Below are 24,579 nucleotides of genomic sequence, written 5' to 3'. Positions count from 1 at the left end.
TTCCTTTAAAATATCCATTAACATTTCAATAATAGTTTATGTTAAATCGCTATTTCAGTAATGATGCAGCAGACTAAATAGAAGGCAACTTAGTAGACTTATTATTTATCTTTTATAAGTAATAATACGTTTATTTGATAAAACACCTTTTACGGTCAAAGTCAAAAAGAGCTTTGCATGATAAACTTGTTAAAATAAGACCAATGAGGGTTGACAGTAGCTCAGTCAGTAGGGGGTTGGGAACCGGAGGGTCGCCGGTTCCAATCCCCATACTTGTAGGATTAATAAAGTATACATTATTATTATTAATATTAAGCAGCAAAGACATTTGATACCAATGGAAATTAAAAAGACCTAAAAGCACAACATTACATCCATAAGGGAAAACAGTAAAATGTTTAAGAAAGGGAGTCTAGGCAATATACAGTGTACAATATGTACAATATACAATATACAGTTAACTTGTACTGTAAGCTGTTGCATCATGGTATGGTCTCCCTCCTCCCGCATCGCTCTTCATTTACACCGTAGGATAAAGATAGTCGCTACGTCTCTCTGCTCTACTATTGGCTCATTAGCATCGGAAGGGCATGTGTGTCAGCGTCGGCTGAACAATAGAGAGAGAGAGACATAGAAGGGTGTGAGAGAGAGAGAGAGAGAGAGAGAGAGAGACGCACAAGCCAGGCAGACTGGCAGCATGCTGGTTCAGAGTGGACGGAGAGGAGACAAGAAGGAGAAAACCCGGACGTTATCTGATGAGTATGGCGTGTTAAAGCATGTTGTTTTGATGCGTATCTCGCCAGAGTCTGGTTCATATTATAGTCATCCATGTTCCGTTACGAGAAGACTCGTCTAACCGAATGAGGAAACCACTCTGTGCTGCGTTTTCTCGCTTCCTGTCTCGGTCCTAGTTGTCACATCTAGACGTAGAATACAGCAGCGGGGGGAAGACACGAAGAAAAGCATCAAACAGGCGTTATGGTTGCCGGCGACCTCGTGCAGGAGCATCTGCGCGCGGATACCGGCGCACCTGACGACATCACGGTCGGCAGGAAGACTCCCGAGCTGGAGGGAGCGGCCGAGAGATGCGCGGAGCCGACATACGACGCAGTAAAGACGGGCGGGGCTGGGGAGACAGACACCGGCAGCAGGGCGCTCGAGCAGGAGAAGGAAGTCCCGCCGGATGAGAGAGAGGCGATGCTGCCTAACGGTGGAGGAGGAGAGGCGGAGGAGAAGCAAGGGACAAAGCTCGAGACTAAACTGTACCCGCGCAGGTTCGCCGTGCTCTTCGTCTTTAGCATGTACTCTTTGGTGAACGCCTTCCAGTGGATCCAGTATAGCATCATAGCCAACGTGTTCACGCGGTACTACGGCGTGACTAACGACAAGGTGGACTGGCTCTCCATCGTCTACATGGTCGTCTACATTCCGCTTATCTTCCCGGCTACCTGGCTGCTGGACCGGAAGGGTCTGCGGCTCACGGCCCTGCTGGGCGCCGGCCTCAACTGCATCGGCGCCTGGCTGAAGTGCGCCAGCGTGAGCCCCGAGCTGTTCGGAGTCACCGTCACGGCGCAGGTCGTCTGCTCCGTGGCGCAGGTGTTCATCCTCGGCCTGCCTTCCCGCGTCGCCTCGGTGTGGTTCGGACCCGGGGAAGTTTCCACCGCGTGCGCCACGGCCGTGCTGGGGAACCAGGTCAGTGTGTACTCGTGCAACATAGCCTATTATTATTGGTAGACTATATTTTACAATGTGTTGGTTAGACATTGAGTAGAATGGCCAATGCAATAGAATAAAATAATATAATAGATTTTGTTGAAAGTAACTAAGTACATTTACTCAAGTAACCAATACTTTACTCACAATTTTGAGGATTTTTAGGCTACTCTACTTTAGAATTTATATTATTTTATACTTCAACAACGTAGCCTGCATTTAGGTTGACCGGTTCAATTACTTGACAGAGTCAACTTACTAATTAAAAATAGAAATCAAACAATATTATGTTATTAAGATAGCAATTTAGTATTGGAAGTTAGCCACACCATACTAGCTGCAACATGAAAATGGTGTATAGTACATCACTTATAATATATTATTCTGATTTGGGTTATTCTGCACCATGAATACGTTAACTTTTTGTACTAAAGGTGCACTATGAGTTCCTGTATGGTTTCAGCGCAATTTTTTTCTCAAATCATAGGCATCTGTCCTTGATACATGGTCTCAAGAGACAAGACGGGGTAAACATCAAACAAAGACTACGGGCACAGGCTGTGCACCAAAATACAGCAAACCACGTTCGATACAACTCACACTACTCAATCAACTCTGCTCAATGCCCCCCCATTATGTGTGTGGGCACAAACCCCCACCCCTCCCCCAACCATCTCATCAGTGATTGGCTGGAACGGGGTTTGTTGTATTTTGGTGCACAGCCTGTGCCTCTAGTGTTTGATTGGCGTTCACGACCCCTGCGCTGTCTCCCGAGACCGGGCTTTTTCACCGTGTACTGTATTCAGGGGGCAGGCACCTAGCGGATCAAGGAGAGATGCCCACGATCTGAGAAAAAAACAAAATTGTGCTGAAACCACGCAGAAACTCATAGTGCACGTTCTTTAAGTAGCCTATATTTTGATGTAGATACATTTGTACTTTTACTTTAAATAAGATTTTGAATCGTTTACTTGTAAGAAGGCATTTCTACCCTGTTTTATTGCTACTTTTAATTAAGTAAATGATGAGGATGAGTACTTCTTCATCCCACTTCCAGCAGAATAGTGTAGGAAAAAGTCATGGAAGAGTGAATAGAGGAGAGATGGAGCCAGTAGAATAGAAAAGTAAATAAATTAATGAAATATACTTTAAACTAGAGCTGGGTATTGTTAATGATTTCCTGAATTGATTCATTTCCGATTCACAAGGTCCCGTTTCAAGTAAATTTCCTATTGGATATCATTTAGGTTTGGGGAATTTCTGTTACAATACCCGTTTTGCTTGGATATAAAAGGAGATTCTCAGAGAATCTCTGCTGTAAATTGTACAGGCATAAGCAACCCTCAAATATTTTGTGATAGTGCACCCGGTTAATTAATGACATTGTCATTGACATGTCATTGAAAGCAAAAGGCATACATTAAAATATCGCTTTCAGAATTTGAACACAATAAAAAAAGAATCATACACAAATATGTTGTCAACAACCAATTAATTTAAATGTGTAATATGACAACACACTTTATAACAATATTTCTCTCTCTCTCTCTCTCTCTTCTCTCTCTCTCCTCTCTCCTCTCCTCTCTCTCTCTCTCTCTCTCTCTCTCTCTCTCTCTCTCTCTCTTTATGTCTCTTGTCCCTAGTTGGGAACCGCCATAGGCTTCCTGTTACCTCCAGTTCTGGTTCCAACACGCCCGACGATGTTGAACTCACAGGTCACAACATCAGCATCATGTTCTACGGCACCGCCGCTGTCTCCACCTTCCTCTTCATCGTCGCTGTTATAGGTACACACACAACAACACACACACACACACACACACACACACACAGACAGTCGTGTCTGGCTATCTTTGTGGGGACCAGTCATTGACATAATGCATTCCCTAGCCCCTTACCCTAACATTAACATAACTTATTGGCTTAGTTCATTAGTTGTGTTTATGCATGCCTGCTGCCCACCAAAACACGCTTAGTAGTGTACACACACACACACACACACACACACTGCCTTGCATACATATTAGGGATTTAACAATACACTCTACTAACCCCAACCCCCATATCAAAAGTGACACTGAAATTGTATCTTATCATAAATAGCAAAAAGTAAATATAAGATAATGAATTATTAGATTTTCAAAACCCACATAAAAAAAAAATAACTATAAAAAGAAATGTCTTCAAATAAATAAACAAAGAAGAAGTAGTGATGTCTGAAGACAAACAAGTTAAATTAAAAGTAGATTACGCCCTAGGCCGTTTAAAAATTGCATCGCTCTTCTTTTTCTTCTTCTGTTGAAAGCGGTTGTAATCCTTTACACGTTTTAATTAATTCTTAACCGATTCATGATGCATCGTTACCTCCTTGGGCACCATCTGTTTAAGGTGCCGGGGATTTGTTGTGCAGTTACCACAAAGTCATATGAGTGGACTAGAGGAATTGTGTGTGTGTGTGTGTGTGTGTGTGTATGTGTGTGTGTGTGTGTGTGTGTGTCCTTCTCAGGACCAGATTGCCTCACAAGGATGGAAATATTCCAGAAATCCTCCACAATGGACATGTTGCTGCTCCTTAAATCCATAAATGACCAGTTAAGGATTAGCACTTTGAGTTAAAGATTAAAAAAGGAATAGGATCAGGTTTAGGTTAAGGAAAGACCTGTTGTGAAGGGTTACGCTTTTATCTCATTATGTAACACTGCATTGTGTTTTGGAGAAAAAGGGTGGTGTTTGTGTTGGTGGAAAGGGTGAAACCACACTCTCACTGTGAACTACAGCAGATATGCAAACATGCGATGTTGACACTGTGGCTGTGGTTTCAACCGGCCATTCAAACACTGAAGAAGGTAGAGTCACTGTAACCCTCATTGCTGTACTACACAGGGATTACCTAAATTATAAAAGTAGACATGACGTTCATTGGATTATCCATTTCAAGCACATTTTTTTTGTCCTTTGATTTTCATACTGATGGGTCACATAAAGACCTGTAAAATAGGCTCATATCCATCCAGTGTAACTAGTGATTGTCATTTCATTTCCAGTGTGGCCATTAGTGAAATTGAGTTTGACCCCCCCTCTATTAAAGGGTAGAAAGAAACAACCTGTAGTATAGTATAGTTTGGAGGGCTTGTTGTTTAAAGTGGGCATAATAAAAAGCCCTCTTGGCTCATTTAGATGATCCCTGTTTTCAATATTGTGTTATTTACGTTCTTTGTATTTATGTATTTATGTCTTTGGTTGACAAATGAGAGGCCGAGCAAGCTAACCCAAACTGTCTGTGTCTGTTCTGCAGTGATTAAGGACCGCCCTCTCCTCCCTCCCAGTCACTCGCAGGCTGTCCTCCCAAGCTCCCTTTCTGAAGATTACTCCTACAAACAGTCCATCTTCAACCTGATGAAGAATAAAGCATTCCTCCTCCTGCTCGTCAGCTACGGTAAGTGTGAAACATCACCAGATCCGCAGGAACCGGGAGTGTTTTTCCCCTTTTTTTAAACTAAATCTATTTAGTTCTACTCTAATCTGTTCTGTGCATTTGTCGGACACATGCAGCCATTTTCCTGAAACCGCTTGCGAGACCGACAAGTCCACAGCAACCCTAACCCAAACCCTGTTGCAGCTTTTTAGCAGATAGCTTCTTTTCTCAATAAAACCTCATTCATAGATTTCTATTGTACTAAAACATGTAATATAGCCAATGCTTGTTAATATTGATCTAGATTGTTGTACTTGCGGGTAGGGCTGCAACTTACAACTATTTCCATTGTCGATAACTCTGTGGACTAATGAATCCATTAGCTGTTTGGTCTATAGCATGTCAGAAACAAAGTGAACGAGGGAAAGTGGAACTACTAATGAAACACAGCTTTTGTGTCTGTTTGCTTGCAGGTATAATGACCGGCTCCTTCTACTCTGTCTCCACACTTCTCAACCAGATGATCATGTCCTACTACGAGGTAAAAAACACACACACACACACACACACACACACACACACACACACAAGCAGCTGGGAGTTATTGAAGGAATGAAAACAAACTCTTTAATCTCTGAATTGGCCTGACGCCCGTCTTCTTACCCTGGGGTTTTAAAGGACGGCACTCTTTACAACTTTTATGTCATTTATATCTCTAACTGGGGGATCATCTTTATGGCATTACAAGCTCTTTAACTGCTTCACACAGCAGGAGTAGCTCTAGGAATGATTGTAGACTATGACTTGGTCCAAGGGTTGGTTGTGCTTGAGTTTGCGGCTTTGTGCAGACTCCTGAAGGATCCGAGCTGGTCCACTACAACACCCATTTTCAAGCCTCAAGTCTGCAGTGCGGGAAATCTCGAGCCTTTATCTGTTTCCCACTTTACATACATGCACACAGTTATTTACAGAAGACACAAAAGGAAGACAGAAGAGTGAAAGTGGACCCATCTTGGGGATCAACACTTCATGTTTAATGTACATGAAAACAGTGGATCAACTTTACAGTATGCAGCTGACCAATGAGCAGCTAGTAGGTGCACAAAGAAACACAACACAAAGAACAAACACATTGAGGCACAGACTGATTTCAGTCACTTAAAACTGTTCCTCATCCTCCCACCAGACACACACACACACACACACCACACACACACACACACACACACACTGACTTACTGAAATGCTTATGCTCACTCAGTTTATGTCTTAGCAACACACACTATATCCCTGTCACACACACACTTAGAGATGTTCACCCCTCCATGAACTTATAAAACTCTCTCAGCTTACCTGTCAGATGACTTTACAGCTCTCTCCCACCAGAAACACTGTAAATCCCTGACTCCCCCGAGCTAACAACCCTCCCACATACATATATACACCCTTACAAACATATGACTAGCTCAAAGTTCACCTGTAAGTGCAACCTTTACGTTTCGGCTCAGAATTGATGCATTTAAAGGAGCACAGAAGCATTTGTAAATGTCAGCTGTTTGTTCCCCTCCCCTCCCCTCCCCTCTCCTCTCCTCTCTTCTCCTCTCCTCCTCTCCCCCCCTCCCTCTCCTCTCCTCTCCTCAGAACCAGGAGTTGAATGCTGGGAGAATTGGTCTGACTCTGGTTGTTGCTGGAATGGTCGGCTCCATCCTCTGTGGCCTGTGGCTGGACCACACAAAGACATACAAGTATAAACGCATTCACACATATTCCCTACCTGTTCATTTTAGGACAATTTATCATAAAAACATACATAGATTGCATTTTGTTTTTTGTGGATAGACAGAAAAAAAGACAGTATCGTGAAAGACACTAAAGAGACATTTTTTGTTATTAGAGCACACACTACATTTTAAAATGTAACTGTCATTCTGTTTTTAGTTCTGCTTTCTATATTCAATTCATTTTGTTCAATAAAATAAATTTGGCAATGATTTTCTTTTATTTATTTTAAATTCAACAAGCTATTCTGAAGCAGCAGAACTGAGTACACAGTGATATTGTTTTTCTGTCATAAGCACTATTGTCATCGCAATATTCAACGTTATTTATATATTTATAGTTTTCCTTATATCGCACAGCGCTAGAAGTAACATGTTATTTTTGGATTGCTGACTAATCTACTGTCACAGACAGGAGTGAGATAACCGAGTCCTCTGTTTGTGCTCTGCAGGATGACGACCCTGATCGTGTACGGCCTGTCGTTTCTGGGCATGGTGGTCTTCACCTTCACTCTGGACCTCAACAACATCTACCTGGTCTTCGTCACTGCTGGAGCCCTGGGGTACGCTGGCCACACGCTTAGTTACGTTTTGTACCGCGTTTACTGCACGTTATAGATTTATATTCTCTGTACAGTACCGTTCCGAATTTTGGACACAGGTTCCCATTCAAGTGAATAGGAAACTGTCAGGAACCGGTATTGCAGTCACAGGATTGGTAGTGGTATCAATAATGGTCTGGAATTTTCTTTGAACGCCCTGTATACATCTTTGTATGAACATCGTTGGAAGAAGACGGAGATTTTGCATTTTCATTGCCTGCTTCTTCTTTTTTTTTTTTTTTTACCTGTCCTGTCCTATGTGTTTCATGTCTTGAACAATTCTTGTTTTTAGCTATATGTCCTTTGACAAATTGATTTTTTTTAATTTAATCTCTAATGCACCTTCAGTTGTGGCACTGACAATTCATTACATGGGTCTCTGTGCAGTGGCAATACATGTTTATCTTATTGCATCCATCTTCTCTTATCTTTTTAATATTGTGCACATGACAATGAAGACCTTAAATCAAATGAGTGTGACGTCTGCGTTTCAGGTTCTTTATGACGGGTTATCTGCCTCTGGGCTTTGAGTTCGGAGTGGAGATCACCTACCCGGAGTCTGAGGGAACGTCGTCGGGACTCCTCAATGCTTTTGCTCAGGTATCACAACGTTCTCAAAAGTGACCAAAAGTGCTACAGGACTTCCTTTCACATTCATTAATTGTGTGTCTGTGTGTTTGTATGTGCCCACAGCTATTTGGGATCATTTTCACGCTGATTCAGGGCAAACTGACCACAGTCCACAGCCCATGATTTGGAAATATCTTCCTCTGTGCTGGTCTTCTTGGGAATACTGCTCATGGTAGGCTTATGTGTGACGTGTGTGTGTGTGTGTTTTGTTTGTGTTGTGGTGTGTGTGTGTAGTGTGGTGTGTGGTGTGTGTGTGTGTGTGTTTGTGTGTGTAGTGGTGTGTTGTGTGTGTGTGGTGTGTGTGTGGTGTGGTGTGTATGTGTGAGTTTGTGTGTGTGATGGTGTGTGTGTGTGTGTGTGTGTGTGGGGGGGTGGTTTGGGTGTTCATTGGTGCTTCTAAATTAAATATGAAATGCAACGTTTCCTTGTTTTTTTGTTTCAGCCTTAATTAAGTCAGAACTGAAAAGACCAATGTCAACATGGAAGCAGACAGCAACCAGCTGCAAGCAGTAAGTACACAAACACACAGACACACAGACACACAGACAGGCAGAAAGATGTTGTCACATTTGTTGACCACACCTTACACAGTTCTCATTTTCAGATAAAGTTGAACAGTCTTTGATAAGTTTGACAGAGGCATTTTTTCAGTTTAGGTTTTAAGAAAAGGATGAGTCAATCTGTCTAGTCGCTTACATTTTAATGAAAGAAACCGATAGAACACTGTAGAACATTTAATCGTGGAAGTAGTTTAGTCCGATCTGTTATTTACACACTGATGTTCTCTGTTTGTTGACGTTCTGGGTGATGGATTTCTTTCAGCATTTTGAAAAAACATCAAATTTACCCCCAAAATCTTTATTCATTTTCACACACTTTGCTCTACCATTTTCTATTTATTTCAATCTCTCATCCCTTCTTTTCCCCCTGTGGAGCGCCCTTTACAGAGGACGGCGATTAATCTTTGTTCAGTTTTTCTTTCTCCTTCTGGCGTCCCGTGGAGGGACCTGAAGTCCTTGAACCTTTGGGTACTCTTCCCTGAACAGTCTCATGTCAGTTTGGACATTACATCTCCTTTTTTCCTTCTCTTCTGGCAAACAAGCGTTCTTCTCGACACAAACAAACCTAAAAAATCCTTTTTCTTCTTGAACCTCACGTCGCCACCAGCTGATTCTCTCTTATGGTTTGTGAAGCACCCTTCAGACAAGCCAGGCCATTAAATCTGTTTCTGTTTCTGGACTCTTCAATCAGTCTCCATGTTCCCGCCATCCTGCTGAGTCACTGATGAAGACCCCGTCAGAGGAGGACATTGATTAAACCCATGCTCTCCTTTCTCGTCATCCTTATTGAAGAGGTTTCCAACTTAAGAGAGATCAAAGAATCAAGTTTGAGGTTTGCGGGATATATTATAAGATAGGAAATTGAGTAGAATGTCTCACTTTTTTTCAAATTTTTTTCTCTTTCTCTCTTGTGGAAATCTCAGTTTTGTCTGACTATGCAGGATTTCAATTGACTTTCCTTTGTCGCCATCTGGTGGTATTATAAAGAAAGACCTTGAGATGAATGGACTGAAAGCAATATGAAGACTGCAACTATTTTTGACAATCAAATTCATTTTCCTGCAGAATAATTTGAGAGATGCCACATAAATAAGACTTATTAAACTCCCACATCTAGTTGTTAACTCAAACTGTGTGTTGTAGATATAAAATGATTCTGCCCTTACGTGGCCTGTTTCTTTTGGTGTCAGGATTATTTCAAATTGCCCCTTCCAAGAGGTTAAAAACTGTGCTAAGCAGTTACTACCTGTAGGCAAATTGTAAGGGGTCGGGTTGTAGCTGTGTTATTGCTCAAATCTCAAAAGCTTTCATAATGAGGTAAGTGAGGCCTGGTCTAGAGTCATTAAGGGATTCAGGTCCTTTGGTCTTAGGCACAATCACTGACTCTATCCAGAGATAAGGGACCCGGTGTGATTGAAGTGACTCAGTGGCTCTGCACAGCTTTTGAGGAGGCGGCCACCAATATTGCCTGGACCAGGGCTCTTCCTTCACCCCCCTAAGAATTTGTGAACTCCGTCCTTATCGATAGTGATAGCAACATTTCGTTCTGCCCATAGTTCCCTGTACGTGGACAATGCCTTGATGAAGTCGTAGAAATTAAAGTGAAAATATCCAATTCATCTGCTAGCTCAGAATCTGTCTTGCCATCAAAGGAGAGATTTTTTTTAAGATTGGATTTTAAGCCCATCATCGACTTCACACCGTCCCATGCAGGGTGTGACTTGCCACTACTCAATAAGAATTCAACTTTGTCCTTCTATTTAAGTTTAGCTAATTTGAGCTCCTTCTTAACTTGCTTCTGCAGGTGCTTTATTCCCTTATATTGCCAATATTTAATGCTGTCTTTTTTTTACTTTATCCTTGCACTGCTATAGTTTTTACATGACTATATTGTCCGTATTTAATGCTGGTCTCTAGACTTTATCCTTTCACTATTGGACTTATTTGCACTACCACCATGAAGCCATCATCCTCATCATATTTCATTCATCAGCGCCCTGTTCACCTCATTAAAGTTAACGCTACACCATTGTAAAGGCTGTCTCATTCATCGATGGCTGTTTTAAACTCCAACACGTGCGTGAGGATTGTTTTGCTGGTCGCTGTCTGAATGTCTGTCTGTCTCTCTTTCTGTCTCCTAGGTTCCTACTGAGTGTCCCGAGGACTGCCCTTCAGAAAAGAAAACCAACGGAGTCAAGATGGAACCGTCGATCAGCTTCTCCCGTGAAACGACGCTGTGACCGGCCAAGTCCCTGGGGGATCGCAGCACAACTAACTCCCTGCTGTCCTGGGAAACCTGTCGGCAGCGCACTCACAAACGCAGAGTACCTCGCTGGGCACTTGGATTAGTTTTTTATTGCTTAGCTCCTCGACATTTTGGAAAGGGGAAGCTCTGGATGTGATGCTAAGTCTAATCAAGCACAGCCACAGTATACAGTATAGAGTGGATTCATGCCAGGTACGTGACCAACAGGGCCCAGAGGGTCAGCACAACACCCCCCACAAGCTGCTCTCAAACACTTGCACTTGATAACCTTCAATTTTTAGTCTTGCATTGCCAGACCCTCCTCCATAGAGCTGCGGAGGAGGGTCTGGCTAGTCTGGCCACACAGCATTCCGGATGGGAGAAAAACATGCTCTGGCTTATCGGCATTTCTGTAAACCAATCACAAACAAGGGGCACAATGACGCTGTCTCTGCACAATAGCCTCTGGAAGGAATTTAGTCATTCAACAGAAACCTCAGATTGGACAGATAGTCTAGCTAGCTGTCTGGATTTACCCTGCAGAGACCTGAGGACCAGGTAACCATAGTCCTCAGATTGGACAGATAGTCTAGCTAGCTGTCTGGATTTACCCTGCAGAGACCTGAGGACCAGGTAACCATAGTCCTCAGATGTGACAGATAGTCTAGCTAGCTGTCTGGATTTACCTTGCAGAGACCTGAGGACCAGGTAACCAGAGTCCTCAGAAATCCACCTGGGGTTAGAACGCCAACACAAAGAAAGAGGACGGTGAAGGACATCCTGCGGAATTTTCCGGCAGCATCTGAACAATCCCAGAAATGAAACGCGTATGTAATGTGACGCAGAAGAAGCTCCACTGCACTTTATACCTGCTGCACTCTTTGTGAAGCATGGCGCTCCTAGTTTGGTTACTGTTTGTGAACCTGATTTCAAAATGAAAACCAGCTTCCAATTCCTACATCACATGCCTGTAGTAAACAAAATAACTCCAGGTGAAGTTTTTTTTTTCCTTCGGAGTCTCCGGGTGTCTGCGAGGACTAGCCGGAGAGCCGTTCTGATTGGTTTTGATCCGCGCCCACTGCCCGCGGCCAACGTCTCCTGAGTTTACTTGAATTCTCCTTTCATGGACTGAAGTTGTAAGACTCGTAAATGTTAACATTGCTTCTTTTTGACTGAAGAGGAACTATCTGACATCTGGTTCCAAGTTGCTTCACACACTTTTCTCACACCCGAGCAGGACTCCATTCAGCCCGCATTGTGACTGAGACAGGGCTGGTCAGTAATGTTTTCTGCGAAGATGCACGCATATTAGACGGCCTCAGGAGCAGCTGTATCTAGTTGTCGCATGCTGGGTTCTAGTCGGCAGACTTTGTCCAACATGTCATGGCGGAACATCCTTGAATGTTTACACAGTTAGGGAAAACCTCACAGGTTTTTATTTGCAGATTTTCTTCTTTGACGCAGGTTTACATATGAATGTTGCTTTTTATTTGATTATTGGATCCATAAATAGCTAGAGTGAAATACTTGATTGGCAACGTGCGACTGACTGTGCCCGGTACAACCACAAAAGAAAGGAAAAAGCTTTTAGAAACATTTAGAGGATTTGGCTTCCAGATTCCAGGGGTGCGTCCCTGACTTTTTCCCCTCTTTTCCTTCCCTGATTGGAGGGAAGGGGAAGGAAAGACAAAAAAAGACCTAACTGACACCAAGAATACAAAACACTATACCTTTTTAATAGGGATGTAACAGTATGAAAATGTAACTTTGCGGTTATAGTGACCAAAATGATCACGGTTTTTGGTATTATTGCGGTATTTTTAAAAGTGTGTTCAACGCCTTCAGCAGCAACTGTTTTCCGCCACGTTCTGCAGACAGGATAACGATCTTCAGTCAGCTGTCCTTTGTCATTCTTATACTAACCAGAATAAGCCCGAGCTTCAGGCTCAGTCCTCTCAGAGGGCGGATGAGTGTCCTGAGCGCCGACATCTCCTCCATCCGCCATGATTCCTACTGCACGGCAGCCTGAGGAGACGCGGATGGAGTTGGGAAGGATTAAACACGTTTCCTACACCGTGGTAATCCACCGTGATAATCAGGATATTTTAAATGATAATGCTAATTGTTATCAACATTTTTATCGTGGTTTACCGTTACACCGGTAATTGTTACATCCCTAACCTTCAAAGATCCTGACAGTGTCTCCCCTACGTTGATTTTGTAGTGGCGACCCCTCCACGATATCATAAATAGAGCAGACGCACAATGTGTTCGCGGTTGAGAGGAATAACAAACTGCTGTAGTAAAATAGAATATGTCCTCCATAGACCACGTGGCTGGCGTGTAAGGTGGTTTCCCTGAGAACAACACAACCGGGCTGCTGTGTTTTTCCTCCACAGACCACGGCGGACCAAACCCCACCGTGAACATGTTCAGCGCACAAAGAAGAAAACACACGCACAACTTCACTGCATGATTTTTTAATGTTGACCCCTCATGGTTATCACGCTCTGTACGGGAGAACCGGGGGGGGGGGGGGGGGGCACGGCACGACGACGCGTTTCTACTGTAGAAACAAATTAAGCAGAGTGGACAAGAGAAGCACACAAGAGTTCAATTCTTTTTGTAACAGAGAAAAATGCCAATTAGTTTTTTAAGATCTGTCTGTTGGTTTCATTTACGTCGTGTAAAAGGATTTTCTTTTTGTAGCTTTCTGTAGCCATTGAATCAAAAGTATAGGTGTTTTTTTAACATAAAGGTACAATGTTGGAATTCTTTTTTAGAAACTGCTTGTTATTGTAATTAAGTGAATTGCAGTCAGCGTCCTGTCGTCCAGCATTCATCAGGCCAACAACTCAAACCACAATATCACAATATATTTCACATGTATTCAATTTGATTAAAAGAAAGGTCCCTTAAGATGTAGCATCTAATTTTTGAAAAACATAGTTTTAAAACACATACAAACAGAACAGCGTTACGTAACAAACATACACAAAAAATACACAGATACAGACAGCTGCCTTCCCTAGTTGTTAAACAAAATAGAAATTAGATACAATAATAACCTGGATAATAACTCCAAAGAATAATGTATGTAATCCATGCTCTGCAGTAATGTTAGCTGACTGACCTGCTCTGGGTCAGTTTTGAGCCCCAAAGCTAAAACGTCAGTTACGTTCCTGTTCAACCAGACAGGCTTCACTGGATAAAACTTATGTTTTTTTTTTTCTTCTTCTCTTGATAACGCTGTTACCTTGCGTGGGACTCGGTGCCAGTACATGGTTCTCCGACTCCATTATTAACGTTGGCGTGGCACACTGTTGGCGCTGTAGGAGAGCCCGTACTTCACATCCTGTAGATCTCCCGGTCAAAACCACCCGGAGTGTTTTGCACAGAAATCGGCCCCCGGCAACCCTCAAAGTCGGGGAAGGTTCTCGGCTTTAAATGAGGTTACAGTCCCTTCTCACATTCTCCAGACAAAGACAACAAATACTTTACGATACCTTTTATTGTGAATGAACGTTGGCAATTTTGACATTTCCAAAATAGATTAAAATGGTATTTAGTTATTATAGTACAGTATTATATAGCATAGTTTGATTTTGTTTAATTGTAATTTGATGTAATTAAACAGTTTGCTTGACATTTATCTGACAGAACAGATAACAGACTTGTTATTAGGCTTAAAGTAAAACTTACCTAGACCTGTCTTTTTTAAATATGAGTTTTAGTTGATTTTTAACCTTAGAAAAACATGTAAACAACTAGACTTTAATATTTAGGGCTCCTCATATTCAGCAGTTCAACCCTTTCTAAGGAGACATTGTCCTTTTCACCCTAACAAGATTGATGTCAGCTTCTTTTTTTTTCTTCCTCTGCTGCTTGAAACTGGAAACTGGCATCAAACAACTTCATCTGTTGCCGTCGGCGACACTTTCAAGATCACTGTGGTTCAGCAATGTTATGTTAGTGACTGTCAAGACTCAAGCAACATTTTAAAATGATCATCCACACAGAAACAGCAGTGGCGTGTTATTTAAAGGAAATGATTTCAAAGTTATCAGAGCTCAATGTGTGTCTCACCTTAGCCTGGAAATCCAGACCCAAATCCAAAAGATTAAGGGTCTGGCATTGAGTAATGAAAGTTGTCATTAGTCCTCTGGAGGGGCGGGACCAAGCGTGCATTTGAAAATCTCACTGGATGCATTTGGATAACACTACGACCAATCACAACAGCACACTGGGTGACGTGTCCAGAGCCCCGCACGCTTAGCTAGCAGCGGAGCTAACTGGTACATTAGACTGCTGTCATCTGTTCAGCTCGGCTCGGGCCCCGCCTACATCAGATGCAGCGATGTGATTGGTTCAGCTCGGCTCTGGCCCTGCCTACATCAGATACAGCGATGTGATTGGTTCAGCTCGCCTCTGATGCAGCAATGTGATTGGTTCAGCTCGCCTCTGGCCCTGCCTACATCAGATGCAGCGATGTGATTGGTGCAGCCCGGCTACAAGGGCATAATTAATGAGCAGCATTACTCAATGCCAGAATGACTCGCTGAGCAAATTCGCGAGAACTCTGGGTTTCCAGGGTGAAACTCACCAGGCTAGTCTGAGAATGAGAATCCGTGTTGACTTTTCGTTCTATACCTTTAACATGGTCACACACTGTTTAATCTCTTTTACTTGTTATTGGTTGGAAATATTTATTTGTTTCTATTTTTTTTTTTTTTAAACCTATTTAACGTGTTAAACTCCAGTGTTTGACGCATTCTTCTATTTTCTGGTTAGTAGCCAATGAAATGCTCACATTTCTTTGTTATTTTTTCTAGTTTTTATAAGAGAAAAACTTTTAACAGCACTTGACCTACGTTCCTATCATTTATTTATCCTGTCAAGTGAGGCTACTATTTAATAATAAATTATTAATGGCTTAAAAACAACTGAGAAGAGTCCACCTTAAAATAAGAAGCTACATCAGGCTTTGATAGACTCTTGTTAGAACATGAATCATTGATTTCTTGACAATAAGAAAAATAAGAGTATATTGTCAACCTTATCCTTTAATCCTTGATGTGTACTGACCCCAAACCTGAGTGGAGATACTTACATTTCTGCAGATTGTTGCTCTAAGTGTATCCTGTTATTTAAAAATGTTTCATATTATTTATCTGTGAAGCTGCTGTTGGATTTTGAGTCATTTTCTAAGTGATCCATCCCCTGGGGATGTGGAAGAATCTGGTCTGCTGTCATAAATCCTGTAATAAACTCCATCATGTTCAGATGGCATTACTCTGTTGAAATCAAATCACACTGAGTCAAATCACAACAATAAAAGCATTTTACTCCAACGCCTTAGAGAAGTAGTTTTCTCACACACCACACACACACACACACACACACACACACACACACACACACACACACACACTCACACACTCAGACTACGCTCAACAACAACAGTCACTCCCTATATCCAGTCACTAGAAACATCACAGGAAACCCTTTGTGTCTGATTGTGGAGACAGTTGGAGGTGTACGTGCTCCTCCATAAGTCAAGACACATTCCACCACTTCATCTCATAAAACCATCTTTAAATCTTTTCCTTATTGTTAAGAAAAATACGCTGTTTATTGCCGCTAAAGCGAGCATGTACTTTAAACTTTGACATTTTGGAGATACAAGCTTTTCTACGGAGTGTAAAATCTGCGGCATATGTGTTGAACGATATGAAATGACCCCGGATTTCCTGAAATCATAAAAAAACGTGGTAGAATATGCCCAATTACCATAACTGACTAAAGTTCATCACATGGGTGCTGGGTTTGCTCACCTGGTAGAGTGGGCGCCCATATATATATATATATATATATATAATATATATATATATATATATATATATATATGCAGTGCATGTCGGTTTGACTCCGACCTGCAGCACCTTGCTGCGTGTCATCCCTCTCTCTCTTCAGCTGTCCTGTACAAATAAAGGCCTAAAATTCCCCAAAATAATCATATTCACATTTAAAGCTGTAGTGTGTAACTTTTTGATATTAATTAACGTCCGTTACATTCGACCCATTTCCAAATGAGTTGCTACAGAGATAATTAAGACTATCAGCGCCACACAACTCTCTCTGTGTTTCTCATAGGGTTGTACAATATTGACAAAATGTTTGCAATGATGTTTCGATATTGATTATGAACATTGCAAAAAAATGTTTGAGAGAAAAAGTTATCACACTGATAGCAAAAAAAAGCATTTTAAGAGAGAAAAAAATATATTTCAGGGAAAAAGTGTTCATACCAATTGCAAAAAAATAATATTCGAGACTAAAAAAAAGTTTAAATATCAATTTTAAATTTTAAAAATTATTTCTGAGAAAATAAATCTCTCTCAAAATACTTAATGCATGACACTATTTTCACAGCGAGAGAAAAATCCTGAAACGAGAACAAAAAATTGCATCGAGAGCAAAAGCGAGAAGAAAAGCGTTGTGAGAAAAAACACTTTTTTGAGAGAAACACTTTTTTTCACACTGATAGCAATAAATAAATATTTAAAAATATATACAGGTATTTTGAGAGATTTTCTCAGAAATCATTTTTAAAATTTCAAATTTACATTTAAACTTTTTTCAGTCTCAAACTGTGTTGTTGTCAATACTTAGAATTCCTCATGGGGGCGACAGAAACTAAACTACTTCCTCTAGCTTTAACAGCTGTGACATCAATCAATCAAATATAATTTCCATAGCAACCAGCAGCTATCCAAAATGCTTAACATCAGAAACCAAGAGTACAAACATATCATACTGTAGAAAGAATGAACATAGAAAACAGTAAAGTCAGAAAAGGTTACAAAGAAACAGAAGAATGAAGGTGTCCCACCTATTAAAGCCAGAATAAACAGATGTGTTTTGAGTTTGGACCTAAAAGAGCAACATCTGTAATAGTGCGAATATCAGGGGTGTGTGGGGGGGGGGGTAATTTGTTACAGAGTCTAGGGGCAGCAACTGCAAAAGCCGGATCACCCCCCCACCCTGTTTATAGCTGGACCTAGGCACTTCTAAAACTCGCTGATTTGAAGACCGCAACGACCGGTTGTGCTCCCACAAAATTACAATTTCAGACAAATACCATTCAAGGCCTTGAAAACCAACAATAAAATCTTAAGTGGCCAGGTTGGCTCAGTGGTAGAGCGGGCGCACGTGTGAGAGGTTTAGGCCTCGACGAATTAAGTATTTTGAGAGAGATTTTTTTTCTCAAAAATAATTTTAAAAATTTCTAATTTATATTTAAACTTTTTTTCATCTTAAATATTATTATTTTTTTGCTATTGGTATGAAAACATTTTCTCTCAAATATATTTTTTTCTCTCATAAAATGCTTTTTTGCTATCAGTGTGATAACTTTTTCTCTCCAACATTTTTTTTTCTTTTCATTTATTTTCTCACATTTAATAAAGAAATAGTCTAGCTCCGTATACAGTATGTGTGCGTCTAGATGTGCTTGTTAAAAAGCGAGCAGCAGCATTTTGCACAAGTTGAAGATGAGATGGAGGTCGGATTCAGACCAACATACAGAGCATTACAGTAATCCAACCTTGAACTAAATAATGTAAAGTATATATTATTATTATTATTACATTATTATTAAAATCATGAATGGCCTTTTCTAGGTCGTGCCTGTGTCGCTGGTTCAAGTCCCAGTTTGGACCAAAGTACAGAATGTGGACAGGTAGCTGGAGAGATGACAGTTCACCTCCTGGGCACTGCCAAAGGGCTCTTGAGCAAAGCACCGACCCCCCCCCTCAGCCACTCAGGGTGCTGGTCCAGCACTGGCAGCCCCCCTCCCCCCCCACTCTCCCTTAGTGCATGTAAAGGACCAGAGCATGTGTGTGTATTTCAGACCTGTGTGTAGTGTGTAATAACAACAGAGTGTAAATTATAATTTCACCATAGGGGATCAATAAAGAGTATAAAATGAAAAATAAATTAATATAGTATAGTATATAGTTGTATGCAGCTGGAGCGTTCTTTACATCCTTATATCTTGGAGATGCAAGCTTTTGAACATTGTCGATGTGAGTAAAATCTTCTACATGTGTGTTTAATACGATGAAATGACCCCACGTTACTGAGATTTTACCTGATATCACAACATATGTGGTAGAATATGCACAACAATTACTGTAACTGACTAAAGTTCACCCCATTTAAAGAAGTACAGTGTTGTAAAGGATGTGCCGAGACACGGGGGAGTGCGTAACGATTGACCAAAGACACAACTGCGTGTTGCTTAAAAGATGTACACATTCTGACACCTATCATCTCCTATGTATTGTTTGGTTTATTTAGAGAAGCTGTGGTGACTGATGTTATTTCAAAGGATGTTTTTACCCAGAAACCCAAAGAGGACGTTTCATCATCAGCCGCGCCGGCCGGACACAGAACGTCTCACAGATCATCAGCTGTTTGCAGAGAACACACGGAGAATGGCTCCACTGGAACTAATCCTCATTTTCCTGCTTCAGTTTGAAGGTAATTTCTCAGATTTCATTTAATTATTTATGTGTTTACCTTCTTATTATCCTTATTATCATCATAGCCTGAAAAAAATAAACCAGCCCAGGTAAAAAAACATCTTTGGGGCTTTTCTATCTCTGAATGTTAAATAGGTGATCTCTGTCAATAAGATAACAAAACCAATAAGATAGCGTCTGACATAAGATAATGTGTCATGTTGTGCTTTGCATTGGGCAGTGCAGCTGAAAAAATAGCCCAACAGCCATTTGCTTCTGTTTGCTAAAAACTACAATTCCCAGTTGATTTAGGAAGTTGCTGTGCCTTTTTCAAAACATGTGTTACCTGTTTTCAAAGGGTTAAGTCTTCTGTAGGAAGCAGTGAGTTTGGGGCTGAGAGACAGAAGTCAGAAGACACTGAGAGACAGATTGGCACCGTCCTTTTTAGGGACATTGAGTAATATTATCAGATTATGAAATGAATCGACCCTCGGGATTCTATCACAGTAATCTGACACAAATGCTTGTACATCTCTTTTCAAAGTTCACTAGATATTCTTTACTTTCTTGTTATTCATCACTTATTTACCCCTACACAAAATAACCTCTATAAAAACAGAAGCATTTCTAAAGGAACTGTGGACATTATTTGTCATGCTCATTTGTGTACATGAAATCTGCTCATAGGATAAAATCAGAAATCAGAAATACTTTATTGATCCTCAAAGGGAAATTCTGTGTTGCAGTTGCACAAATAGTATAAATATCAGTGGGGATATGTACGGTATTTACATAATGTTCAAACGGAGCTACACCTACCGGCATCTCTTTCTTTTATTTATTTAAACCACACAGAATCCAAAATGTAAAATCTTGTGCTTATCATGGGGCGGTGGCTTCGTGGAGTCACTGAGGTTGCCAGGCAACCACCAGTTTATTGTGATTAACTGTGTCTTTCAGCAAATAAAGACCTTTGAATATAAAATATAGGGCAGAAAAAATCATCACAGCATTTCAATTGTCACTAACAAAAAAAGTGTTCTTTTCTTTCCATCAGGCATCAGTGGAAGAGATTTCTTTCTCTATAAGAGACCTAGACAAGATGCCGTTCTGTCCTGTACCACTGAATCATCCTCTCCCCCAACATGCTCCATCGTTGAATGGTTTTATAACAAAGATGGAGTTCAGGCAATCACTGTGGTCAGGAATGGAGAAGTTATAGAGAGCTCTGCCCGAGCTGCCAGGCTGAGGGTGACCACTGACTGCTCTCTGGTCATTAACAACGTCACTGCTGAGGATGTTGGTCAATACACCTGTCGGCAGGGGAGGGACTTTAACGCTGATGTAAATACATATCTAAGTGTTCTGACAAGTGAGTATCATTCCCTTATAAATCTCAAAAGGAAATTCTACTTTTGGGACATATGTGCCGAGCTCAGCCTCCTTCCAGCTGAACTCTTTTCTGAAAGGGTTTGATTCCATTTGGTTCTGTCCACCTTCACACTGTTTTTTAACTCAGTAAAACAAAGAATAGAAACATAGAAAAGGAACTTGTCCAGATCTGGTAGTAAAGTCGCTGACTGTAAGATGAAACATGTTTATGCTGAGTCAGCAGTTCTCAGGCCCAGGAGGGATGTGTGAATGGGGACTGTAGTGTGGAAAGTGCTCTGAGTGTTTAAGACCAGAAAAGTGCAAAATAAATAAATGCAATCCATTTCCCATCACTTGTTTTCTCTCAGTTTCTCCGTCTCAACCAGGCGCTGATCCAAACAGGGATGATGACATCACATTGAAGTGCTCTCTGTTAAGTCGTAGAGATATTCCTTGTCGAGAGAACAGCATCCGCTGGGTGGATGAGACCGGAGCTGAGCTGCTTGGTGAAGGTGATGGGTACAGGGTCCTCCAACAGACGGCCTGTGTCTCCTTTCTGACTGTGAAGCGTCAGAGTGGCCGCAACAGGAAGTACACCTGCCAGTTTGTTGATGAGCAGAACAGTGTAAAGATAGAGGCCGACTACACACCTGACCTTACAGGTGAGATAACACGTAATCAGACAGAAACATCTAACCCAGGTGAGAAAATATTCAACCCACCTGATACAAAGCTGCAGAGTCAAAATGTTGCCTTTAAAAAATTCTAACATTATGGTTTTCACGTCCTTGGATTAAAGGTATTTTAGGTGATGTTAATCCAACACACTTTTTGAAAAATTCGGAGAATATTTCCTCACGGTCACCTAGGTTTCTATTTTGAGTGCCCTGATGAATAAGTGGTGTTGATACATAATTTCGGAACTGATGTGTGTTGAACAGATCCTACAGGTGTGTCTCCTCTGCGCTACGTCATGTTGATGGTGCGCGTTGCCGGACTGATCCTCATGATCGTTATCACCGTTATTGTGATCAGAAGCAAATGTGAGGAAAAAATTCAGCTTATAATTTAGTAGAAGTGTTGAAATAAAATCATACATTCTGAATCTTAAAGCTACTTTTTTATTATTTTTTTCCCAGGGAACACAAAACCGCTCGAGAATGACAACAATGTGAGTTAAAAAATGCATTTTTTTTTTTTAAATGTGAGTCTGTTGTTACCGCTGTGACTCAGAGGCTGCAGTCTCTCTGGTTCCTTCCCCTTGAAACAGTTGTTCAGGATCTCGCGTGTTTTTATTTCACAGGTGAACGATGGCGCCAACGTCCAGTATGAAAACGTGGAAGCAGGTCCAGCAGCTGCTCGACCGCAGTGATCCACAACTTCAGATCATCAGAAAGTCAAATCCCACCAGTCGTTGTACTCTTCTGATTAGAGCTTTCAGTTCAAATGATTGGTGCATATTTAGGATGCATAGTAACTGCAAATATATCCAGCGGTGGAAGAAGTATTCAGATCATTAACTTAAGTAAAAGTACTGATACCACACTGTAAAAATACTCTAGTAAATGTCCTGCATTGAAAAAGTTACTGAAGTAGAAGTATGTTAGTATTATCAGGAAAATGTACTCAAACTAGTAAAAGTAAAAGTACTCAATGCAGAAAAATCCTCCAGTTTTAGAAACTGGAAACGATCCAGACAGTTAAGACTTGTAGGACTACAAAATGTTGGGAAGTTTAATTTATAACAAAACATCATATTTGAAAAACTACATGTGTTTTTGTGTGCAAAAATCTTAATTTGTAAAGTAACTAGTAACTAAAGCTGTCAGAAGAATGTAGCGGAGTAGAAGTAGACACCGGCACAAAAAGAAAAGACTCAAGTAAAGTACAAGTACCACATATTCTTACTAAAGTACAGTACTTAAATTAATGTGCTTACTTACGTTCCACCACTGCGTATATCTGTGCAAACAGCGAGCAGATGTTGTGTAGCTTCAGATTGTTGTAAAGAAGTCCCTCATAATGACAGACGTGCAGAGTTTTTTCATAAACTTTACATTTCTGAAATTCTTTTAAAGCTTCATGTAGCTAATAATTTAGATTGTATTGCGCCTTTTTATTGTATAGGTCAGTCTCAGCGCTCTCTTCAACTCTGTTTCCAGCAGCAGGCAGCAAACAGCAGACAGACAGTCTGAGAGTGGCAGGTGGACGTAGCATTTAGCAGCTAGCAGGAGCAATTAGCAGCTAGCTGGAGCATTTAGCAGCTAACTTGAGCAATAAGCAGCTAGCTTGAGCATTTAGCATCTAGCTGGAGCAATTAGTAGGTAGCTGGAGCATTTAGCAGCTAGCTTGAGCATTTAGCAGCTAGCTGGAGCATTTAGTAGGTAGCTGGAGCATTTAGCAGCTAGCTGGAGCAATTAGTAGGTAGCTGGAGCAATTAGCAGCTAGCTGGAGCAATTAGTAGGTAGCTGGAGCATTTAGCAGCTAGCTGGAGCAATTAGTAGGTAACTGGATCAAATGAATGAAATGGTATATTGAATGTGTAACACAGAAGGCAATATTAGCTTTTTTAGACATATACTGTACATATACATATATATACATATATATGTATATATATATGCTTCTATAATGTCAGATGTATTTTTCAGCTCATTGGAGAGTTTAATTTCTGCCTCAAAGAAACCAAATACATTGATTAATTGATTTTGAACAATTGTACTGCCATTGTTGTCCATTTAATTTCCGTCATTTAAAGGGCTGTACTCCATATTTAGAAAAAAAAGTGTGCGATTGCCTCCACACGGCTCTCACAGACCATACACCAACCGTCAAACACTCTATACTAAAGATGTATGAACCGGTAAACGGGCTCCTAAGGGAGCGCGGCCTCATTTGAACGTGTAATTAACGTCATGTGGATGGATGAAAAGTAATATTTTTAAAATGTATTAATATGTTCTTTTGCTAACGTTAGATATTTACAGAGCTAAAAGACAGAATTAGCATCCCGGAGATTAGCTTTGTGAGGGCGTTCACAAACGTTAGCTGGAGTTAGCTTCTTTGCGTTGCCGGATTTTGCAAGAGTGTCTGTCTAAAAATTGCCATTTTAGTTTCAGAATGTTCTGGTGATATGTGGCTTGTGAGTAATGGGTCCAATATTAATTTAGGTGATGATGGGGCAAAAGCATCGCTCATAATCTGGGTTCATGTTCACTTCTCTCCATGGAATCAATACACTCAGACCTGCCACTAGTCTCCTAAAGAGGCGTGGCAGTAGCGGCGCCCACCTGACACAGATACAGGAGAATTCTCCGAGTCTCTGGTCCTGGTACTCACGTGCACGTGCCGCGCTGCGAGATTATCGACCAAAACAAAGACCAGAGAAACTGAGATTACAACACACACAGAGCGAGTGGGACTCCATTCTCTGTCCGGCTGTCATTACTCCACCACAGCCTTAGATAGCAGAAATGTGTTTACTACTATATGAATATTGTGAATGTTGAGTACAGCCCCTTTCATTTTTATCTTTTTCCAAATTAAATGTATCATTATCTTCATAAGGTGTAAATATGGCAATAAAATGAAAAATAAGCTTGTTGGAGAGTTTTTGTCTGCTTCAAAGAAACCAAATAAATGAATTAAGGAAGCTTTAAATGATTTTGAATGATTGTTCTGCCGTTGATTTCTGTTCAACTTTACACGTTCTTTTATCAATCATTCAAAATGTTCCCATA

At 41.0% G+C, this 24,579-nt stretch overlaps 2 protein-coding genes across 3 annotated transcripts; both read left to right on the top strand.

Moving 5' to 3' along the window:
- Nucleotides 1–561: 561 nt before the first annotated feature.
- Nucleotides 562–13,310, top strand: flvcr1 (FLVCR choline and heme transporter 1). Its single transcript, XM_032542747.1, is given in 12 exon segments — nt 562–1,692; nt 3,357–3,399; nt 3,402–3,500; nt 5,009–5,149; nt 5,602–5,669; nt 6,770–6,873; nt 7,359–7,469; nt 8,003–8,108; nt 8,202–8,310; nt 8,581–8,604; nt 8,607–8,647; nt 10,840–13,310. Coding segments are annotated over 12 exon segments (1,659 nt in total). The 5' UTR covers nt 562–978; the 3' UTR covers nt 10,939–13,310.
- Nucleotides 13,311–19,254: 5,944 nt separating this feature from the next.
- LOC116706126 (uncharacterized) lies at nt 19,255–23,552 on the top strand. Of its 2 annotated transcripts, none has more exons than XM_032542776.1 (6): nt 19,255–19,487; nt 20,526–20,840; nt 21,208–21,540; nt 21,781–21,882; nt 21,979–22,010; nt 22,143–23,552. In XM_032542776.1, the coding sequence occupies exons 1-6, from the start codon at nt 19,322–19,324 to the stop codon at nt 22,209–22,211; spliced, it is 1,017 nt and encodes a 338-aa protein (XP_032398667.1). In that variant the 5' UTR covers nt 19,255–19,321; the 3' UTR covers nt 22,212–23,552. The 2 variants fall into 2 exon arrangements, with proteins under 2 accessions (XP_032398667.1, XP_032398669.1); XM_032542778.1 differs by having other exon boundaries at nt 19,257–19,487; nt 21,208–21,501.
- Nucleotides 23,553–24,579: the final 1,027 nt, after the last annotated feature.

This window comes from Etheostoma spectabile, chromosome 18 (assembly GCF_008692095.1).
Source record: "Etheostoma spectabile isolate EspeVRDwgs_2016 chromosome 18, UIUC_Espe_1.0, whole genome shotgun sequence".
In the NCBI taxonomy this organism is placed as follows: Eukaryota; Metazoa; Chordata; class Actinopteri; order Perciformes; family Percidae; genus Etheostoma; species Etheostoma spectabile.
The sequence above is the reverse complement of the archived record's forward strand: the minus strand, read 5'-3'. Positions and strand labels throughout refer to the sequence as shown.